This window comes from Copadichromis virginalis, linkage group LG16 (assembly GCF_057382275.1).
Source record: "Copadichromis virginalis isolate Kocher_CV1m ecotype Utaka linkage group LG16, C_Virginalis_male_GT1.1, whole genome shotgun sequence".
In the NCBI taxonomy this organism is placed as follows: domain Eukaryota; kingdom Metazoa; phylum Chordata; class Actinopteri; order Cichliformes; family Cichlidae; genus Copadichromis; species Copadichromis virginalis.
Window position 1 is genome coordinate 38,953,892 of NC_140633.1, and position 22,743 is coordinate 38,976,634.

General features: G+C 44.1%; 1 protein-coding gene across 3 annotated transcripts in view; it reads right to left on the reverse strand.

The window, feature by feature from the left end:
* LOC146691358 (neuropilin-2-like) overlaps nt 1–20,345 on the reverse strand; it is a 97,272-nt gene extending 76,927 nt beyond the window's left edge. For all 3 annotated transcript variants that reach the window (XM_085434743.1, XM_085434741.1, XM_085434742.1), the window contains exons 1-2: nt 19,536–20,345; nt 7,464–7,644 (exon numbers count right to left, since the gene is read on the reverse strand). In XM_085434743.1, coding sequence (XP_085290869.1) covers nt 7,464–7,644; nt 19,536–19,611 — 257 coding nt within the window. In that variant the 5' untranslated portion in view covers nt 19,612–20,345. The remainder of the gene's footprint in view (nt 1–7,463; nt 7,645–19,535) is intronic.
* Between the last annotated feature and the right edge of the window lie 2,398 nt (nt 20,346–22,743).

Genomic DNA, 22,743 nt, shown 5'->3' on the forward strand with positions numbered 1-22,743 from the left:
GGTCCGGTTCGTTGGAACCAGCTGCCCGCTGACCTGAGATCAGTTACATCTGTGCCAACATTCAAAAACAAACTCAAACCCTGTTTGTTCACACAGGTCTGCACTCAGTAGCTGTGTGTGTGTGCGCTTGTGGTTTTCACCACTGTAAGGTATTGTAACACCTACACACCCGAAGTCAAGGCTTCAAAATGTGAATGCAAAAACCAAAAGGTGGTGCTGCAGCTGCTCCGCCCATCTTTTTTATACTGTCTGAGGCTAAATGTCGAAACGAAGTATTTGTAAAGCGTTCACAGAACGAAGGAAAAGATCATGTAGCGCTCCCACTTATTTCTTATTCGAAATATTCACAGCTGATTGTTGTGGCTCCCTGCTGTGTGCATACCTGTGTGTATACCTCTGTGTATACCTCTGTGCATACCTGTGTGCATACCTGTGTGTATACCTCTGTGTATACCTCTGTGTATACCTCTATGCATACCTCTGTGCATACCTGTGTGTATACCTCTGTGTATACCTCTGTGTATACCTCTGTGCATACCTGTGTGCATACCTGTGTGTATACCTCTGTGTATACCTCTGTGTATACCTCTATGCATACCTGTGTGCATACCTGTGTGTATACCTCTGTGTATACCTCTGTGTATACCTCTGTGCATACCTGTGTGTATACCTCTGTGTATACCTCTGTGTATACCTCTGTGCATACCTGTGTGTATACCTCTGTGTATACCTCTGTGCATACCTGTGTGTATACCTCTGTGCATACCTGTGTGTATACCTCTGTGTATACCTCTGTGCATACCTGTGTGTATACCTCTGTGTATACCTGTGTGTATACCTCTGTGTATACCTCTGTGTATACCTCTGTGCATACCTGTGTGTATACCTCTGTGTATACCTCTGTGCATACCTCTGTGCATACCTGTGTGTATACCTCTGTGTATACCTCTGTGCATACCTGTGTGTATACCTCTGTGCATACCTGTGTGTATACCTCTGTGTATACCTCTGTGCATACCTGTGTGTATACCTCTGTGTATACCTGTGTGTATACCTCTGTGTATACCTCTGTGTATACCTCTGTGCATACCTGTGTGTATACCTGTGTGTATACCTCTGTGTATACCTCTGTGCATACCTGTGTGTATACCTCTGTGTATACCTCTGTGCATACCTCTGTGCATACCTGTGTGTATACCTCTGTGTATACCTGTGTGTATACCTGTGTGTATACCTGTGTGTATACCTCTGTGTATACCTGTGTGTATACCTCTGTGTATACCTCTGTGCATACCTGTGTGTATACCTCTGTGTATACCTCTGTGTATACCTGTGTGTATACCTCTGTGTATACCTCTGTGTATACCTCTGTGCATACCTGTGTGTATACCTCTGTGTATACCTGTGTGTATACCTGTGTGTATACCTCTGTGTATACCTCTGTGTATACCTGTGTGTATACCTCTGTGTATACCTCTGTGTATACCTGTGTGTATACCTGTGTGTATACCTGTGTGTATACCTCTGTGCATACCTGTGTGTATACCTGTGTGTATACCTCTGTGTATACCTCTGTGTATACCTGTGTGTATACCTGTGTGTATACCTCTGTGTATACCTCTGTGTATACCTGTGTGTATACCTGTGTGTATACCTGTGGAAACGTAAAGCAGCAGTGAGTTTGTCACCAAAGCCGTTACCAGAGAGTAAGGAGGATGACTGACTTCACTGATATCATGTAATAGTACTGTTACTGCAGACAGCTGGACAGTGTGAGTTTGTGTGTATATATATATAAGTGCGGATGTGTATGTGTCCACCAGTAGTCTCCACGACAACCAATCGATTCCTCATTATGGCTTTAACACACATTGATCAGGCTCAGTCCTTCACTACTGCACGCACACACACACACACACACACACACACACACACACACACACACACACACACACACACACACACACACACACAAGATTAGCAGGGACACCTTCAGGGCACCGGGGAGTGTCTGTAAATCAGAGCACTGATATTATCATTATTACCTACCCTACCTTGAGGCGTGTGTATGTGTGTGTGCGTGCTTGTGTGTGCATGTGTTCATGTGCGTTTCCTAAAATCACTACCTCGGAGCTCAACAAATCTTCTAATTTCTCTTTCTGTAACATCAGGTCACTCAAGCAGTGGAGGATAACTTAATCCCACCTTCCACTGGGGTTGAAGTGTCTGCTTATTAGTTCTGCACTGGTTATGTACTCGAGGCATTTTCTCTAGTTTGGAGAAGAATAACCTGAGAAAGCAACACTTTGACACTTTAAATCGTTGTTGTTTCTGGTTTCTTACTTTTATAGAATCTGAGGTTTGAGAATCGAGAAAAGATCACATGGAAACATTTGAAGAGACAAAACTAAACGGAGGAAGTCTCATTAGTTTGTGACTGTGAGGCTTCACGCTGCACACACTCTGTGTGGACTGAGCTCGTGACAAAACATTTATGTAGGTCTCGTCAACTGGCTGCGTTGCTCACCATCCAGATGTGCTGCCCTGCATCGAGTCAGCACGTGAACGTCATTTTAGCACAAATAGGGCCCTATACAGGAGCTGTAAGTAACTGCAGATGTTGTTTATTGCTTCAGCATATAGAAGCTGTTGTTATTTGGTTGAGTGGCAGATGAGGGATGAACAAACTACTATGCAGCAACAACAACGAGACCCCTCTCTCTACAAATAAATTGGCAGCATGGCCGTGATCCAACCTGCAGGGGAGGAAGGCATCCGCCTGAAGGTTTGCCTGGGCAGGAGTTTTCCCGTCTCAAAAGCAGGTAAATAAACTCAAACTATGTGTCGTGGCACAGATTCAGGCTCGGAGAAGAACCGTCAGCTCGTCTGTGTTGGGATACTTGTCTGGACGTTGACTCTCCTGCTTGTAGTGACTGTGATGTTAATTCAAACTTGCAGGCAGCTGCTAAATGCCCACAGCTGGTAATTGAACAGCCACTGTCACTCCATATGTTCTTCCTCCCTCTGTCATATAGGCTTTTCATCTCTCTTCCCACCTTTCTCTTTCTGCCATCCTGCCCTCAGGCTAGTGTCACATCACATCACTCTCCCTTTACTTCGTCTCTTGGTCGCGTCGCTGGGACTTTTGCTCACCAGACAGGTGTGTGTGTGACAAAATAACAGTATCACAATACTACTGATTTAGCAATGTTTGTATTTGATACACCTCAGTTTGAAGAGAAGAGAAGAGAAGAGAAGAGAAGAGAAGAGAAGAGAAGAGAAGAGAAAAGCTAGCGTGAAGTGAAATGATTGATTGAGGCAGAGTACAAAGACAAGGTCTAAATCATTAGTGAAAGCATTAATGTCAGCTGGTGCTTCTCTGTCATATAAATCACTTTTTAACTCACTGCTTTACTTCGTGCTTATTGTTTAAGCCATGCAGCCGTGAAAACGGTGATGTGACTGTCTGCCTTTTACACGCTATAAGGGTTTATTCTAGAGCCAGAATCCACTCCCAGCATCTGCTTCTGCTCCTTATGCAGGTTTATGGAAGCCTCATGCTGCATGTCATTTCAATATTAGCAGATAGCATCTTAACAGGGTGTGGTCCCGCTGAATAAGAGGAGGCTGACTTAGAAAAGGAATTGAAGTGATGTATAGGCACGAATCATGAATAAGAGAGAGCAGATGCATTTAAAGCATTTAAAGGAAGTGTATGTTTTCTGATATGCGATGCTCAATAATGATTTGGTTTAGGAGGGACAAAAAGAGGAGAAATTAGCTGGAAACAGAGAGAGGAGACTGGAGAAGATGAACCCAAAAGGAGAGAAGAGGATAGGTAAATGGAGGTGGATAAAAGATGATAGATGGGGTCTACTGGACGGCAGTGTGAGGGTGGGAGGGGCAAGGAAGGGTGAGATAAATAGTGCGAAGGGAACGGGAAAAGGGCCAGACGGGAAGAGGAGAGGAGGGAGCTGTCAGGATGATTTGAGTTTGCCCCCAATGGACCCTGACGCTGCACTTTTCAGTATGTGTGTGTGTGTCTGTGTGTGTGTTCATTCCAAAATAGAGATCTTGCTTTCAGCGACAGAGCAGTGCAGTGAGCTTACAGGAAGCTCTGAAGCAGTGAACCAGCTGTTGTCTCATACGGTAAACTTCAGGAAGCATCTCTTTGAAACTCTACCTGACAATCCCAGAAGTTTCACATCAATCCAGAGAAGCGCTTTACCTGGATTTCACAAATACTGTGAACACTCACACAGAATATATTTAGGTTACAATCAGGTTGAAGAACTAGAGCCAAAAACCTGGGAGAGAGCTGGACTTCTGTACCATCGTTTGCCTGGTGCTCAACACTTTTTCATAAATCTGTTAGGCTTTAAAAAACTTCCCTCTAAATTTTCTAACATTCAGCTGAAGGAAAAACCTAGTGTGGTGATTTCTGATGGTCACGCTCATCTTCATGCCATATTCTGAGGCTGGGTTTGAACTCCCTCCTAGATATTTTCCATTCATTACAAAACTATTTTTGTGTCCGACCAAGCACAACGCTCAGAATGTCTTCCAGGAGAGACACATATCCAAGCAGCATTGTTTCCCATCGCCCTCTGGGACAGCTGGCATTTCAGTTTTGAGCAATTATAAACCTATTTGATTTCCTGAGTGCTTCATACTGCACTGTTGGGTGTGCTGAATAACAGCGACACCAAGCATGCGTGCCTCTAAGGTGAAATAAAGCAGAACATTTTCATCTCAGGGCAGCGAGTGCTGTTGTTCTATGAGAGGTCGATGGCAACGCAGATGAAGACCGCAGTCGTTTGAAATGCCTCTGAGGCCATCCGTCATCAGTGCTGGTGACGGAGCAAATCGTGGGTTTGTCACCTGGGAGACTACGGTTCGGTAAAAAGCTGTGATTTTGGTTAAACATACCACAAACGTTTAAAAGTGTCTTATATGTTCCCTCGAGTATCCTTTTATCTTTTTCAAATATTCCTAATTGCTTTTTTATGCGAAGGTAAGAGAGAAACAGTATCTCCTGTATGCTTAGACTTGACAATAAAGTCTCGAATTGTTATAAATGAGTAAATGTAACAAACTGGAAATGACTTTCTTAAATAATTGAATATGAAATATCTTTCATCATCTATACAAGCTACATAAAGAGACACAAATAGCTACAGTTTCAGTCAGATTATCGAGTTCAGACTGACTTAAAAATACACACAGGTATAACAAATACAGCAGACTTACATGGACATACATGTTACCACGGTGATGGTCACGTGATGCAAAAAGGGAAGCCATGTTGATTCACGGAGTTCCCGATGTTCCTGTCGTTCCTTTTCATCTCCCCGAGTCCCCTCAGCTGTTTCCCTGCACTTAAATTACTGCTGTACATGAATCTTAATGAAAACATCTCTCTTTGTTCTGGCTTCCACTCCATCGATTTTCTCTGCAGAGCCACCCGAGTGCTTGACAAAATGTGATGCATTATAGATTACAGATTCCCATCTTAAATTGCAATCAGGCCCATAATAGATGAGATTGCTTCATCGTAGTGACATAATAAAAGAAGTCCTGCCTGGCCGGGCATGCAGATTCATAACCGTGCTGTTGTCGCAGCTCAGTGTTGGTGGAGAGACAGATGCTACTGTACGGCGAGGGGGTTGTTTTAATGATAAAAAGTATGGGAGGAAGCATATGCTTGTTCATAATGTACTCTTTGTCTGTTAACACAGATGACTCCTTTGTCCCAATAATGTGAATGTGTGTGTTTTCGTCCCCACAAACTAAAGATTAATGGCAGTTTTCACTTGCTCAGAGCTGAAAATCTGCACGTCCAAGAAAAGAAACACATTTATAACGTCCTTATGACCAAACAGTGTTAAATGACAGAGACATCAGGGGGCTGTGCTGGTGTTTGTGTGTACACTCCCCCCACAAACACAGACGCACACCGGCAGCCTCTTCTCCTCGGCCTCTTTGCCCTCTGAACCTAACAGCTAAATTTCAGCCTACCGTTACACAAACACACACACACACACATGCACGTACTCAGTGCCTGCAGACTTAAATAGCCCTGAGTTGTAGGGCACTTGTAAGCTTGAGATGTTACCACCAACAGTGTCTCCCTCTTAATGGCATAATCTGCACGGTGACTTTGCAAAAAAGGTGCTTGTCATCACTGGGAACAACCTGGAGTTATTTAAAGGCAGTGTACAAACACACATGTACACAATCAGAATGCATGCACCACAATAAATAAATCAGCTGCTGGTGTTTCTTGCAGATTTCCTCCTCCTGGGAAACGGCCGGGGTTTAAATGGATGCGAGAAACTCAGAGAGGAAGGGGAAAGGAAGTGCAGATGTAGCAAAGAATGGAGGATAGATATGTCAGAGAGACAAAACTGAGAGAGAAAGAGCATCTAATGTATCAAAGTGAATGCAGAGTAAAAGTGGAAAAAAAATGCTGGGGGCAGGGAGACAAGAGAGAGAAGTATGCTTTTCATTTCCACAGCACAGCGCGAAAGAAGCAAAACTGAGCAAAGCACAGCGGGCTTTTCAACCTTTCAGCCTCTCAACAAACAGGCAGCCGGTTGAAATATTGATGCTTCAATTCCAACAAAGGAATGTCTGAATGATTTTGGTACATCTGAGTGGGGAAATTCACCTATCTATAATTGATACGGCTGAAATGTTAATAACTGGATGGGAATGCACGGGAACGGAGGCGTAGGCTGAAAAGCGTGCACGTGCGTGCGCGCTCACAGTGGCGGTAACGCCCCAAAGGGTCTCCTCTGCTGTTTGCAGGATGCATTCACTCATGATGTGACAGTAAGCAGTTTCTTTTAAGTCAAAGCATTGGACAGTTAATACATTCATAACTTGAAGTGAGAACTTTCTATATGACTTTGGCAAATCATTCCCTCTGTACTCAGCTGTTTGCAGCCAAAGTGGAGGTAACAGTAGACTCAAACCCTGGTGGAAGCCTGTTACTCAGCCTGCCTTTATCACTGCTTGCTGTATTTTTATTTCAGACTGTCAAAATGTCCTCGTTCTGTGAGCCTCGGTGTGCAACCGAAGCCAAACAGCCAAAAAACAATGATGGACACCAAATCCTCTAATCTGTGTTAATTCTTCCAAAGTGTGAAAACCATGCTGGAACAGTAAATGTGTTGTAATTAGACCCTGATAATTAGAGACAGGGGACCCAGGGAGGTCCCAGAGTGATTATTATGGGATAGCTAAAGCCAGAGAAACAGGAGGAGAGTGGGCTGAAGTTCACCGAAAACACTCTGCAACTCTCACACAGAGAAAGGCTGGCTCACACAAAAAGCCGTCTGCAAAACTTCTCGTCTTTCCTTAGCTGCGACTTAGCGAGCAGCTTTAAATCTCTTAATCTGCTAGTTTTTACTCCTTTTTTTGGCAAGATATATCAAGTCCTTTGTGCATTTTTCGCTTACCTGCAGTCCAGTTTCTCTATTTCAAAGTGCGGGTTAAAGTTCAGGACGATGCGCTGCGAAGACTCAGGGGCCGTGATGACCCAGCGGCAGTTCTGGTGAGGTGGATACTCCAGAGGGTAGCCGGGGGTGGTGATGTAGCCCGCATCGCTTGCATCTAAATTGCCGCCGCATGGTTCAGATGCTGGATGGAAACAGAGAGAGATAAGGAGAAATCATGTTTTACACAAGTCTGGAAACTCAAGTGGATAATATCATCCTGCGTGTTTGAAACGTTAACACAGGTCAATACACGAGTTCACAGTTAGATTAAGTTCACCGATTAACTTCTCGGATGAGAGGTGAAACGTCTTCAAGTAACTTAAAGAAGTCCAGACGCTTTTCTTTGCAAGCTCCTTTAACTACGATGACCTGGATGACTGAGAACCTTCACAGACACATTTCACCGATTAACGTTTTCAGGGAAATTCAGGAGCAAGAGGGCAGAGGCTACGTGACCCAGAAGACTAAAGGTGAAAAAATAAAATACAACTGAAAGACAAATAATAAAACAATGACGAGAGATAAACTTCCATATTAATTTTTATCTGTAATAACCTTCAAAGCAGCAGCCGGGGCTACAGTTCTGTCTGCTTATCGATACTGACCAGGAGTACGAGTGAACTTCCAGTTATTTCAGAGCATATTTGTTCATTGTGCATGAATTCTCACAATAAATGAAGCAAAACAGATAAAATGCAGATAAGAGCAGTGTGTGCAGAGACAGGATATGAGTGTGTCTCTGTGTGTGCGGTGTTAAAGGTCAACACAGCATCGTGAAGCACAAAGACTTCATTCTGGCCTGGAAGGACTGCCATGCACGCACACAGACACACAAACACACACGCAGACACACACTTCCAGATGCAGCAGTTACTGTCACAGAGCGGACCCACTTGTCAGCACTCATACGTCTGTGTCACATCATAAACAATACTCCTCGTTCACTGCCGCAGATGTACCCTGACATAGATGGGTAACTCATACATATCTGTGACACCCAGCGGCACAACACACACAACTCCACTGTATGAAATCTTTGGCACTTATTGTGCACAATGCTGGCTCTCCTGTTTGATGGACTGCACAGGCTAAATATGCCGAGCTTCTTCATTGTTTAAGATCTGCAAAACACAAGTTAAACCATCGTGGCGAGTACGTGCTGAATGCGAGCTTTGTTGAGTCCGATATAATGGCGCAGTCTGAGCCAGCGACAGACAGAGAACAGTCAACCGCCACGTTTTTTAGTCTGCTCCAAAATAACATCCACCCAAGTGATCCAGGTTAGGGTTAAAGTATATAACACGAGTAACTTGTTCTTCTGCACTGGCAGAAAATTAATAGTAAGTGCTTTTTGTTTAAAAAAAAGAGACTATTATTTCAAATATCCAGGGAAGAATTTCAGCAACCAAAAATGTGATCAATCAGAGCATCTCCAACAAAGCAGATGGATTTTCTGCAAATATTTTGGAGGAAGAAAAGATGGCTACAATAGGCCAGGTTATTCTAGTGAAAACAGCATCTGTGAGCGCCGGCTGCTTGATGGGAAATATTTGGCCGGTGAGCAGCCCCTAAAAATAATTTCCTGTTTTCAAAAGAAGGAAAAACAAACTCACAATCAAGCTCTTGATAGTCAGCAGCTTATTGCTCTCTCAGCCGTGACTAAATCAAGAAACTCGCCTCAAAAGAAAAAAAAGCAGAGGAAGAGCAGCAGGAGGAGGTTAGGTGAGCTGTCTTTGCTACGATCTCACCCGCTGGGCCGTGACGTTTTATTTATCGCCACTGTGCTGAGAGGGATGACATAGCCAAGTCAAACTGCTCGGCAGAATGCAGCATGTTTTAAAGCCATAGCTATTAATAGTGTGGCTACTGTAAACTTACTCTGAGTGGAGTCAACATATGCAAACATTAATACACGCACGCATAAACACTTTATCGGGCACCATCTTCGAAACTAATTAAAAGAAAAGGTCAAACAAAAACGCACGTCGAAAATATCACTTTGTTGCCACGCTCACATGGCTGACTGCGTATCAGACAGTCAGTAAGAGAGGATTAAAGAGCCGGTAAGACTTCAGCGCTCAGCGCACACCGTGAGTGACACTTTGGCATCTGTATCTGGTGTCTACCTCACTCTGTCTGCAAACAATTAGTGATAACCGCTCCGTATCTCAACATTTCTGCCTGCCTCTCTTTGGTCTCTGGCGCTGAGAACCAACGAGTCCTGTTTATGTCCTCCTGACATACAGTGGTACAGGAGTAGGGTTACGTGGGCGATGTAACCCAGCCAGATGGATTTCATCTCAGGACCACCTGGATTAGTGTTTAACCACTCTGGAATCTCACAACGACATCAGCCAAACACCACTTTTAGCACACGCTGCTTTGCTAAACGTAGCTAATGAAAACTCTTGGAGAGGTGATGCAAGGGGTGTAAAATCAATGACTGCGGATTCAAATCTGACTGATAAATGAACTCCTGCTTGGATGTTATCTGAAGGATAAGGAAATCGACTCTGGCACATCCAGAGGTTGTTTTTTTAAATTTTCGTTTTTAATAGCTGACCAAATTGTTCTTTCCACAGACGTTGACTCGGCTACACATGAATCATTTGTGGTTAAAGTTGGCTGGATGCTTTAAACAAATACCTGTGCAACTATACACTTCAGCATTTACCTCAGGAGCTGCGCTCCGTCATTGTAATAGTATCCTTTAGGACCACTTTGATTAAAATAAGGTTATTCCTATTTGAAATCCATAGTTTTCTGTTTTCCACATGTGGGATCTTAAGGTGGGCGGGGGGGCTAAACTCTTGGTACAGAGCAGGCATCTAAAAGACATAAGACACTGACAAAAATGGCATGAAAAGGAGAAACTGGAGTAGAGGTGGGTTGCAAAGTGGCTTGCAGAGGTAGCAACAGTTGTAGCATAACATTCTCTATATGAGGTTTTCCAATAGGATGTGCATAAAGGCATCAGCTGATTTTGAGCTGTCAGCTGATACAGGCTAGCTCTGGTATCAGGTGTTAGCCGCTAAAGCTAAATGCTAAATATACATATATATATATTCTGGCTGAGTCTCGCTACCTCTCCTCTCCCTGTTTCACCTCTGGCATACGGCCGATAAAGACAGCACCTCCAAGTGTCTGATGAATAAGGCCGGTGTGATATTTAGGCAGGTGCCGTGTGTGCATGAAGTATAGTGTCTGCTTTACTTTAAGGGTCTATTAATCTCCGGACGTGCACACATACACAAAGTCATTCAACAAACACTGCATCCAAACAGAGCAGAGAGTGACACAAATTGAGGCGATGAGGGCACGGATGACATCAGATCCTTTAGAATGAAGTGCCATTCATGATGAATTTCATATTGCACACGAAACATGTAAATATACAGCCGGTGAAACGTCAGGCCCCTGCAGCGACAGGCCAGCGTGCAAAGGGAGGGACACGGCTCCGGGTTTATGTCTGTAAAACAGGGAGGTGCATAAATACAGCTTCCAAAAGCAAACCTGCTATAATCCTAATTTGTATTCCCCACCCAGACGTGCACGCTGTGAAAAAAGTGCAATGTGTGTCAGAACAGAGAAGATGCTGAGTGGGGGAAATGCCTGACTTCACGTCAAGAATTACCAAATAGGTTAAAGACAGAATCATCCTTTAATCGTCACAGAGCAGCCTGCTGCGAGCAGCTGCAAAGGTGACGGTCCATCCTGGTGAAGTGGGGCTGGGCAAACAGGATGAGTGCAGCAGCTGCCGGCGACAGGAGACGGGAGACAGCAATGCTTGCTTTACTCGTTTTTCTTTTATTACACTAACACAGAGAGTAGAGTTTATAACAGCAGAGGTTCTCTTCATAGGTTTAAGCTTATTTTCCACTAGATTTGATTCAACTGTAATGGTTGGTTTCCATTACAGTTGAGGGGCACTTATTGAAAGTCCAGTGATGTCATTTCTATGCGACACAACACAAGATTGGAGGACATCGAGGCGATGGTGCGCCTGCTGCTCGGCCTGCAGCTTTCTGTCGGACTCCAGGTTTGGGTGTGGCCATGTGCGTCGTTGCCGTTTGATTCCTGTGAAGGAGTGCTACCACCTAATGGAAAACTAGGGAAAAGCTAGCTAGTGGAAAAGAGGCTACAGTGACTGTAGTACCGTGGAAACCTGAATCAGCGTTAAGTCCTGTCTGACTTGGTTTTTTATCATTTGGTCTAATCCTACAGCGTAGCATCAAACTAGGCTCTGGCCGATACTACAGCGCCGAGCGGGTACTTTCACAAGGCGCCATATCAAAACATCGGCGTATTCTTTGGCGCAGTGTGTCCTTGCCTTATCCAAACACTTTCCTCCTCTTGACCCTCGTTTTCACACAGTAAAGCTTTTCTCTCAACCGCATCAGCATGTGTGATCTTCAGGGAGAGGCTGTATTTGCACCACACATTCACAACAAATGCAACCACTGAACATCCCCATTCTGAATACAGACCACACACACACACACACACGATAAGCAGCAGTAAATGGTGCTAAGCAGTCGAGCACAGATATAAGACAGGTCATTGCATTATTTATGGCTCTCTGCCGTTTAGTATTGCATCCTTGATAACACCTATTCAGCAACTTTTCCCCACATTCCCACCTCAGCACACACATACACTCAGATGTACCCACAGAGGAATCTATGACAGTTCCCACAGACCCAAACTCGTGCACACTCTTCTCCATGAAGCTGGTTCGCACAGTTGAACCAGATCCTTGTTTGTTGGCCCCAAATGCAAATTTTCTGACCTTGTTTTTAAGCTCTTACTGATTCGTTTTCCCTCTGAGGGAGTCTGATTTGACTCTAAACAGACACTTTTCAGCTCGCAGCAATCGATTTGCTTGTCTGCGAGAACTTTGCCAATCTGTCAGAGTCCACATTTCTTCATGCCGGTCCGACCCCGTCATGAAAGCATTAGTGGTTTAGTGAGTGTTTGTTATGAAAGCAAGAAAATGTGTCAGCTAACCAGAAAGCTTGTTCAGAAACTATCAACCTGTTATCCACCAACAGCAGCGTGAGACTTGCGACCTCGTTACGGTGACGTTTAAAGAGTCGGGTCCTTAAATTTATCAGTATGTTCTGGCCATCTGCATCTGCAGTTTTCCAATCTTTCTCTGCATTTCATTCACTATTTACAAACATTGTGAAACGCCTACAAAAGCTGCAGACACTGAATCCTTAAACGTTAGAGATACAAACACAATTAAAAACCTTTGGTGTGACTCTGGGAATATGACAGACACTGAAAATAACAAAGTGAAATGTGTTGTTTGGATCATACCCAGGTGCTTTTAGTCCCCCAAACCTGGGAAACCTCAGGAATGGACGGAGAAAGAGAAAAGAGAACAAAGGAGAAAAAGCCAGAGCTGGATGAAAGTGAGAAAGGGAGAGTAATGCAAGAACATCTGTCTCTCATCAGCTGAAAGGAGAAAGTCAGCAGCTCAGAAAAAGCTCACCGGACCAAAAAAATTATAACCTACACACACATACTGTACTCACACAGACACACAAACAGGTGGGGCTGTTTTCTCCAGGTGCCCTGCATTAAGACTCAGTGGAAAACCACAGAGTGAGCGTGTGTTTATATCTGTGTAAAGCAGAGGGAGGGATGAGTGGAAGACTACAAAGGATCTGAAAGAAAGGAAAGCGCGATCGGAGAATGAGGAGAAGGGAGAAAGTGACTCATAAAAAAAGCTGAGCGTGTGATACAGAAAAAGCACCGACATCAGATCAAGTTTCTCTGCTCAGGAGCAAAGGCACACCCTGATCTACGGGGCTTTAGACAGTAGACACAGAATCTAACAATAGACAAAATAAGACACAGAGAAAGACTTCAGATCAATACCAGAGCAGCAGCGGCTAATTGGAAAAACTCTCAGAGGCAGAGCAGCGTGAGGGAAGGAGACCGTTAAAGGTGCAGTCAGTAGAATTCCTCGAGTCGTTGTTTTTATTGGTGCTGCTTTGGTCTGACCCGACTGTCCTTAAGTTCTCTAAGCAAACAAACATCAGTGTGAGCGTGCCAGCTATCACTGAAGAAGCTAAAGATCTGAGTTTGGAGCTGGGAGTGTCAGCTGATGCTGATGGATGGCTGTGGGAGACGTTCTAAGTGCAGGTGAGGCGGTACAAGGTGAAAAATAAACCCTGGCTCTCTAATGGCTGCAAATGCAAATCCATCCATGTGTTTACCGACCTGACGATGACTGTGCAAAAAGAAAAATGGTTGTTGTTAGTAACTAAAACAAAATAATGAACAAGAATTAAACTCAAATGTGGAGAAAATATAATTCGTTTGCCTGATGAGGTGATGATGGCTGTGATTAGTGAGACTCTGGAGTCACTGCTTTCAAAAAGTTGTGTTTTTATTGTAATACGTGCACTCATTTCCCTAAATCTCACCTCTGACATATACTTTTAATACAATAACAACTAAAAAAGACCAAAACTAACACTGAAAGCAATAAAAACGAGTGCTGTCAGCGTTAATCTCCTTAAAATGCCATAACCGCATTAACACGCCAAATCTCCGTTAGCGAGTTAACACGGATCGCCCCACGCGTGGGGCTGCACGGCATCAACACGTTAGCGTGGTTAGCTCATCAACGCGTTAGCGCCGTGCAGCCCCACGTACGGGGGGATCCGCGTTAACTCGCTAACGGAGATTTGGCGTTAACGAGAGTAACGCTGACGGCATTAATAAAAACTACACTGAATTAAAAAACAAAAGGTCAAACTAAAGACTGATTAGAAAATACAAAACTGGTCTTTGGCCTGCACCACATTTCATTTTTGTGTGCTGGACTGAAGTCTGCAATGATTTGAGCTGTCGCTGCATTACATCGCATGCACGTCACATAACTGGTCATTCTTTACATTTTTATCAGAAATTTAGTGTTTCCAAGCCAGTGATCTGACGTATTGCACATTTAACACAGACTTTTCATATATTTCGACATTTTTTAGTCAATATCTTCTTTAATCTCTTTAGCTACATCTAAGCCCTGCTGTGTGGCTGAATAAAATTGCTAACTTTGATATTATGATTGTAGTGAAGGCTGCTATCAATCATCCTGTATCTTGTATATAAAAAAATTGATTATGTAAGGAATGTTTTTGCTGATCGGTGGGCCGTAAATGTGACGTATTCCTTTAAGTCACTGAAAAGAGCTCCTTTTAAGCAGCGTATGAATGAGCGTCTCTAGCGAGTCGTGTGAATGGATCTCCAAAGTACGAGAAAACACAGACTGACAGAGTTCCAGGGACCAGACAGAAAGTGAGCGGCTGAAACAGTAAAGAGATTTTCCACCGTGGCAAAGTGGGGCTAAAAGAAGGTGAGGGAGGTTTCTTAATCGGGGTGAGGGAAAACACTGACAGAGGGAGGTGTGGAGAAAGACACAGAGCGCACTATTAAAGAAGAGCTGGAGTGCCATGAAAAGTAGAAAACAACAGGATGATTCGGTGTGACGAGGAGAGAAAAAGGAAAACAACCTGTGGCTTCGTTCCACAGCGCTCCGGAGGGACTGCTGCAGACACAGAAGGCCTGGCTTACTCTCTCACAAACACACACACACACACACAGGTTTTTCTTTGTGTGCGAGGATTTTAAAAGAAGTGGGAACAGGCAAATATCCTCATTTGAAAGATTTCCATGATCTCCCTTTCCCTCTGAGGACAAATGTTCTTCACAAGGCTGCAAACACAAGAACACCCACTCGCTCCCAGCATCCTCTCTAATTACTCCAGTCATTACCAGTGGCCAATGAAGACACTAGAATACTAACAGTTTACTAATGGCATGATAACTGTAATTAGAACATCCTGCTGGACCCACTAATTGTCCTTTCCCTTTTACAGATGAGAGGAGAGAAAGAGAAGGGGCGACTGTGCCAAAGGTTAATTGGGTTAATGTTTATTCGCTCATTGCAGCTAGGTTGTTGATGTCGATGGAAAAACCACTCTGTTTTTAGGCTATCATTATTCTAATGACTGAGAGACTAATGTCATCGTGCTTGATGCATGTGATTTTTGTTTCTCTTCTAGCTGCACGGCTCAGTGGCATGTAATGCATTTGTTTTTGTTTGTTTGTTTCTTTTAAAAAACTGGAAAAAAAGCCGCCGTGGTGATCTGAGTCCCTGATGAATACGTGTAACGCTTAATCCTGAGGCCTGGTGGAAAACACCTGCTGCCTGCAAGATGATTAAAATGAAATCAGCTCTAAGGTGTCACCTGCACCAGCTCGGCAAACTCAGCTATCTGATAAAATGTTTTAATAAACCTGACCATCACAGGCCAACGCAACGCTTCTGTTCCCTGACATCTGTAAAGCAACATTTCATATTCAGTGTCAAACATCCCTTTATTATAATGTCATTTTATACTTATCAAGATCACATGAAGAAAATTAAATCCTTCACCTTCAGTGTATCATAATAGGAGTACATATTTATTAATAAAATGTGCAGTACGTTGCCCAGAAACTCTCTTGTGCGTTTCAGAGAAGAATAAATCTGGGTTAGTTTACTGCAGGTGGCTCCACTCAACTACTGCTTCACACTCTGCTGCCTTCCTCTTATTTCACTAATGCCCCGTAATACTTTCTCCCTTTCATTTTCTCTCTTGCACACGTCCAAACTCTCCTGATTTCTTGCTCAATGCATCTCTTTCATTTTTTTTATTGCTCCATTTTTTGCGTGTACTTTATGGGGAGAAAAGTTTCCAATTCATGTTGGGGAAAGCTCGCACGTTACACATAATCTTCTGTTTTCCTTCCCTCAGAATCAGTGGATCAGTCGACAAATATGACAGAAAAGAATAACTCAAAACAAACAGATTATGGAGAATGCACACAAATTCACCAGGAAGCTGATTTAAGGATCGTTAATTGCTCTTAATGATAAGCAGGCTGTTTGAGTTTTTACACAGCTCTATAAAGGCCTGTGCAATTATAGAAAATACTGTTGAATTCATATTTGCGTACTCTAATATCTGCAGTGTTTCAGGTTAAAACCTGGATTTGTAATTACGTGGAATGACTGTTTGTGGCAGCGAGTCAGTTCATTAGGTTCTGAGCTATAACCCCATTATGTGAATGACATGGATGATTTGTTTTATTGGTGGCCAACTGACGCTTACAAAGCATTATGACCCAAATTGATGTAACATTTAATTACTACGAGCTGACCCCACCGGGAAACACAGACCCACTCACACTCACAGCACACGGTGCACGTACAGGAGAAGCTGTTTCATGTTCAGCGACCAAACTAAAACATCTTCACGTGGATGGTGAAGCACCTGCTAGACGGTAAGCCTTTAAGTCTGCCAGACGTTCTTATTTATCCCCCTGCATGTAAATGGAGCTGTTAACTTCACCTCCGGAAATTCTTCCCACTGCTCAGACTTTTAAAATCACACCAGGCCGGTTGGAGCCATCAAAAACAATCACATAAACCAAACCTTAATGCGTACCGCTAGCACACTTCTTACACTTAGTATCATGGTGATCCTGTTTCATCATCCACCATATTTCAGCAGAGACACTATGGAGGCAGACAGCTGGTCTTGAGTGGCCAATTATGTCCGTTTATCTCCCTTCCAGGCACAGCTGTGATCAAACGGAATGAAGAAACAGGATCAAACAGCGAGGCTAAAAATCATTCTTCCGTTTCGTTCACTGCTTTTTGCTGCTTCCCTCTGCCTGTTTCTGTCTCTGCTGTCTCTGTTACTTCCTCCCTCTGTACTTCCATCCCTCCCGCGTCTCTCTATATATACACTTCTTAGTCTCACTATGCTTTCCTTGCTCATCTCTCCAGAGAGAACAAAGTAGAGGCATCTATAAAAGTTAACTGCTGAGAAAGCTCCATTCTGCATATCCTACTGCTCAAAATGTGTGTGTTTGTTCCAGAGATGCTCAGTGTACCTGCAGGGAAACCTCGAGGGGAGCTCGAGGGGGTCCCCAGGAAAATCAGGCTTCACCTGCTGTCAGCAAACATAAAGTAAGAGGTCAAAAAAGAACAGAATATCAACATGTTCTCATATTTAACCCCACTGTCAGCGTCATTTAGCTGGAAAAAGAACAAACTCCAGTCAGTGGCATTGAAGTTAAACACCTCATTCATCTTCCTTGAATGCCACAGAGTTTCCATCTGAATGTTTCCTGTGCTGGACTGCAGCACATACTTCCTGCTTTGGTGTTGAATATAAATGTGACTAATTTTAAGACAAACAACTGCTGATCAAATGACCCGCTGTTCTTTCTTCTGGACAGGAAAGCCTCAGAACCGTTGCATGCTTTGCACAAAGTCAGCAGTTTTTAATTATTTATAGTATTAATAATCTGAACATTCACATCACCTCACACAGGCCTTAAATTACTAGTTCAGATTTAACCTAATGTAAAAATGCCCACAGATAGCAGGATGCTCCACCGTACAGTTTCTCACATCAGAAGTGAATTGTATGTAAAGAATGTCCTCCCTGTGCCTTCTGTACTTCTGTGGTTCTCCAAAACAACATTTGGCAATCAGGGCCACTCAATCCAAGTCATGAGATCTGCAAAAGCCCTCCGGAATAAGGCAGTAAAACCTCGAATGCCACCAACCTCCCTGCAACCACCCCCTTTCGGTTCTCTCTCTCTCTCTCTAGATTTACACATATGCATTCACCACAAAGCAGAAAGTGAAACTCGAGGAGAGACTAGAAGTATATCTCCAAGTATTCAGGTCTTTGCACAGGCAGCAATGAGAAACCAGTGCTAACAATCAGTGTGTGCAGCGAAAACAAAAGTCATCAGTCTCCTGGTAAAGGCCGCAGTAGCTAAGCTCTTAAATTTACGTAAACTGAGTCAGACCACTCGGAGTCCTGAGTGTCCATCAGCTGAGTCGAACTCCCCATACACCCCTGCCTGTGACGATGTAACAGAAACTTTGGGTAACGAGTGTTTTATGTGGTGACAAGTAGGTTCGTTGTAACCAAAGAGACTTAAAACGTCGTCTGTGCATCAAGTTCACATATGGAAAAAGATTTTTGTGGCTATCCTCCTCGTGCGTAAAGGTTGTCTGGAGACGAAAACGCACACAGCGATAGATTCTGCCTCTCCACATTTAACAGAGAGTAAAAAGCAAATGCGTGTTCCCTTCTCACATCATATTCCCGCTTATGCACTCGAAGGTGAACTCGTGGTCGGGTTACACAGCCGCAAATCCCGTCGCTCACACGGGCTCGGGAGCGAACGCGAGCCTCCGTGGAGCGCCGGGCCGGACCTGACCTCCGGTACACGGAGGCAGCAGTCCCGTCACACCGGCCGCCACCTCTCCGCGCTCCCGGAATGACAGGAAGTCACCGTAAAGAAATGCGTTCAGCTTTTTTCCTTTTAGTAAAAACAGTTTCGAGGAATTTTAGAAGAGCGCAAGAGATGGAAACGTGCTGGAAGAAGAACTGCTGACAACAAAATTACTCCCGACAGGAATTTACAGAAGATTTCGATCTGTCATCTTTTTATTACTGAACGTCGTTACTGATGTTTTTAAGACGATAAAATCAACGCTGATTAAACCAGCATCCCTTCGAAATCAGCCCTGGATTAAATTTTTTTTTTAAAAAACACGGCTGGTGACGAAGGTACTTCATCTGTAAAGTCATCGTGACAAAATAATTTCTGTTGCCCGTTCGTACTTCCTAACGTTTGTCCCTGCACCGGACCGAGAGAGCTGGCTCACAGGCCGTCCAGCAGCGCGGGTCTGTCTCCTAAATGTGATGAAAGTAATCAACGTCCCTCAGCAGTGCGCCGTTTCAGCGCATTACTTGGAACGGAGCGGAGATTTGGCTCGAGCCCGTAGTCACCAATTGCGCAATGATGCTTTCCCTGAATTTACTTTCACTGCACTGAAAGAAAACAACTTTTATTCGTTTTGTGATGTGTAACTGCTCTTATTTTCTCTTTTTACACCTTGTGTGACGCTTGGATTTAGGCGGACAGCAACAGCATCAAACTTACCTCCTTCCCCGGCTTTTACCGCTGAAGGTAACAGAAGAGCCAAAATACATCCACAGAGCCAAACGAATAAATCCATCTTTCTCCCTCAGAATAAAACACGTCTTCTCCTCCTGTGTGGTTTTATTTGCTTTATCTGACACACGGCTCCAAGTCGCACTTCCCTGACCGTTTCCACAGTTATCTGTTTTTCTAACGTGCAACACGGTTGTGTCCAAAATCCAAAAGCCGGACAGCGTTCACCCGACTCTCTAAGAATAACACGCCGGAGAAAATAAACAGTTCATGCAGTGTGAGTGCGTGCCGCCACTTCTCCTCAACCAGAGCAACTTGTCTAGAAACGCAATTTGAACTCTAAACACGGTTTACAATCCATTGCTGTGCGCACAGTCGGCAGCGCAGGGAAACAGATCAGCAGAGTAAATAAAGAAAATTGTGCGTTTTAAATTAACTAGAAACCAAAAAGATCATCAGAGAGCGCTAACTGCGACGGAAACGGGGAAAAGTAACTCGCGTCTTTCCTCCTTGGATTAAAAATATTTCCAATTGTTTTATGCAAATATCTTCAGGCGCATTTTCTTGGTAAGGAAATTAAATGTGTTCCGATCTAGTTTCCCGGTAATGGTCCGTTCATGCGCAAAAGACAACGCAGGATCTCCGAGCAGCTCGATCTGCGTGCGTAAAGCTGGTAGGCAGAAAGAAACGTGGTGCCTCTCCGCTGTCCTCCCACAACTGTGCGTGTCTGCGCTCAGACGCTCTGCCCTGTTCCCTCTCTCTCTCTCCCGGTAGCACGCGCTCCTTTCCCTCCACTCTCCGCCGGGTTTGTGGCAGCGAGCAGGACCGCTCACTCAGTCCCCTGCCTTGGTGCGCGTGCACGCAGTGCGCGTGCGCGTGTATCGGATTACAGTAGGCACCTCGGCCCGCCTCCATATAGCCCCTCACTGATTAAAGAGCAATTTCATCTCCTCTCTCTCTGACCATCTCTTACCTCCAACATATCTTTCCCACTCTCACCATTTCTTTCATTTTACCAAATTTCTTTCTGCCTTCTCCCCAAAATGTTCCACTTCATTCTCTTTCTGTGGCTTCATACTTTCGCCTTTCTGCTCACATGTCTTCCTCCAGTCCTCCTGGTATTAAAGGGAATCGAGTTTGAAAGAAGAGAGGCAGAAAACTGGGAGAGAAGATGCCCACAGCACAGCTTTATGAGCTTTGTAGTATAGCACCAGGAGATTTAAGGTACCTGGTGCTGGTTTACAGCATTACAGGGGAAACATTGATCCATGTATGGTTTGCATGTATAGACCAATCAGAACGAAGGGGAATCTTCCGGTAAACTTTGACTCGGGATTACTATGAGAGAGGTTTACTTGTCATGCAGAGCGACCGTTGTGGTTTAAAGGCTGAATTCCGGGATGCAAAAATTCATACACACCTTTATGCAAACACATAAGCCCTTGTCTACAAGCCAGGGCAAAAAGCTGTTTACCAAGGGCACATGGGTCAGTGCTGAACAGAATCTAAACGAGGGGCGGAGGACAGACAGGAAAGCTATACAGACGCATGCAAACAAACGCTTTCACCACACAAGCATGGACATGTGCTGACACACACTTGCAGTGGTAATGAAGTTGAATGGAAAGGTGACTGGATTTCTGTCTACTTACTGAACACGCACTAAGACTTAAAACCACTTCACTCTCTTTCCACGTGCACGCGCTCTCTCCCTCCCTCGCTCATTTGCTCACTCCCTGCAGTATAATAGATGTCAGTGGGAGGTGTTGGTTTTAGCAACACCAAAGCCTGTGGTCTAAAAAACCAATCCAATCTTAGCTCTTTGCATTGCCTTCCCAGGACACACCCTACACAAATTCGCACACGGATCCACGCAGCTGAGCTCACCACTGACCACTCAGTGAAAAAACTCATGTGGGAAGTAAACCCCATCAAAACTCCTTTATTACAGAGACGATAATCACACGGCTGCCGATGCGTTTTACATCATGTGCCAAATATTTATATTTCTTCTGACACAAGAGTTTCTGAGAACAAGCAGCCTGAAAGGGGGATGTGGGGATTTTGTTTTCCCAAATCAAAGTCGCGTAGGGAAGCAGGTAAATGTTCAGTCTATATTTATGTTTCCTATCCTCCAATCAGCAAAATAAAGGTAAATCAGTGATCTCAGCTCAGAGCAGCGACACACCACACGCATACAGTCACTCAGATGTTTTCTAACATCTCCGGAGGCCTAAAGGTATTGAGTTCTTTTTCCATGACAGATTTCAGTGTGTGTGTGAGAGAGGGTGAGGGAAAGAGTGAGTAACTGTCACCCTTCTCATTGCTCGGGTCCCTCTAGTGTACGACCTCTGTAACCTGCCACTCTCACCCGTCTTGCCTTTTTCGTGCTGTGTCTTTCCACTGAAACCGAAACCGGTCCGGTCCCCTGGAATCTGTCAGGTGATGAAAGCGCACTGCAGTCACGTGGTAATGTCGCTGTATCGTCTGTCCCAGCGCTCAGAGTCACGGTTTGCAAACATGATTTACTCTGAGCAGTCAGGCAGCAGCTAAGATGTTCAGCAGCAGTTTTTAACTCTAAGTCTTGATTCCTAAACATTTTTCAGCTTTTGCATATGACTGAAAAATGTCTTTTTTTTAGTGGATTTTAGTTTAGTTCTTTTTTAAAGGACGGGAGCAGAGGATGCTAAAGGAAAATCTTTGGAAGTCTGAGAATCCTTCGGGAAAAATAACTTCAGCTTATCCACAGCACCGCGCCACACGAGCTCAAACCTTCTGGACTTCCCCTCCGCTCGTTCTTCTTTATGACTGACACAGTGTTGTGAAACTAGGCTCTGCTGATCCATGACACCTTTGCCGCCTGCCAAACAGTCGACTGGGTTTCCAAGAAGTTACCAATGACATCATCGAGACTCAGTTTTGGGGAAACTGACAGACTTGTTGCTGGTTTGTTCACAGCACCAACCGTGCCAGTGTTTCCACCTCAGAGAACCACCTGCCTGTGATGAAGGTACATTTGATTGCACAACACAACTTGGAGTCACGATAAAGTGACATTTGGGGGGTACAAATATATCTAAGACACTTACCATTGTTTATTATTTAGTTTACAAAGAGTCATTACCATGCACTGATGCTTTGGCATTTCTCTCATTGATGCATTTGCCATAAATATTTGTTTCCTTACAGCTGCCAG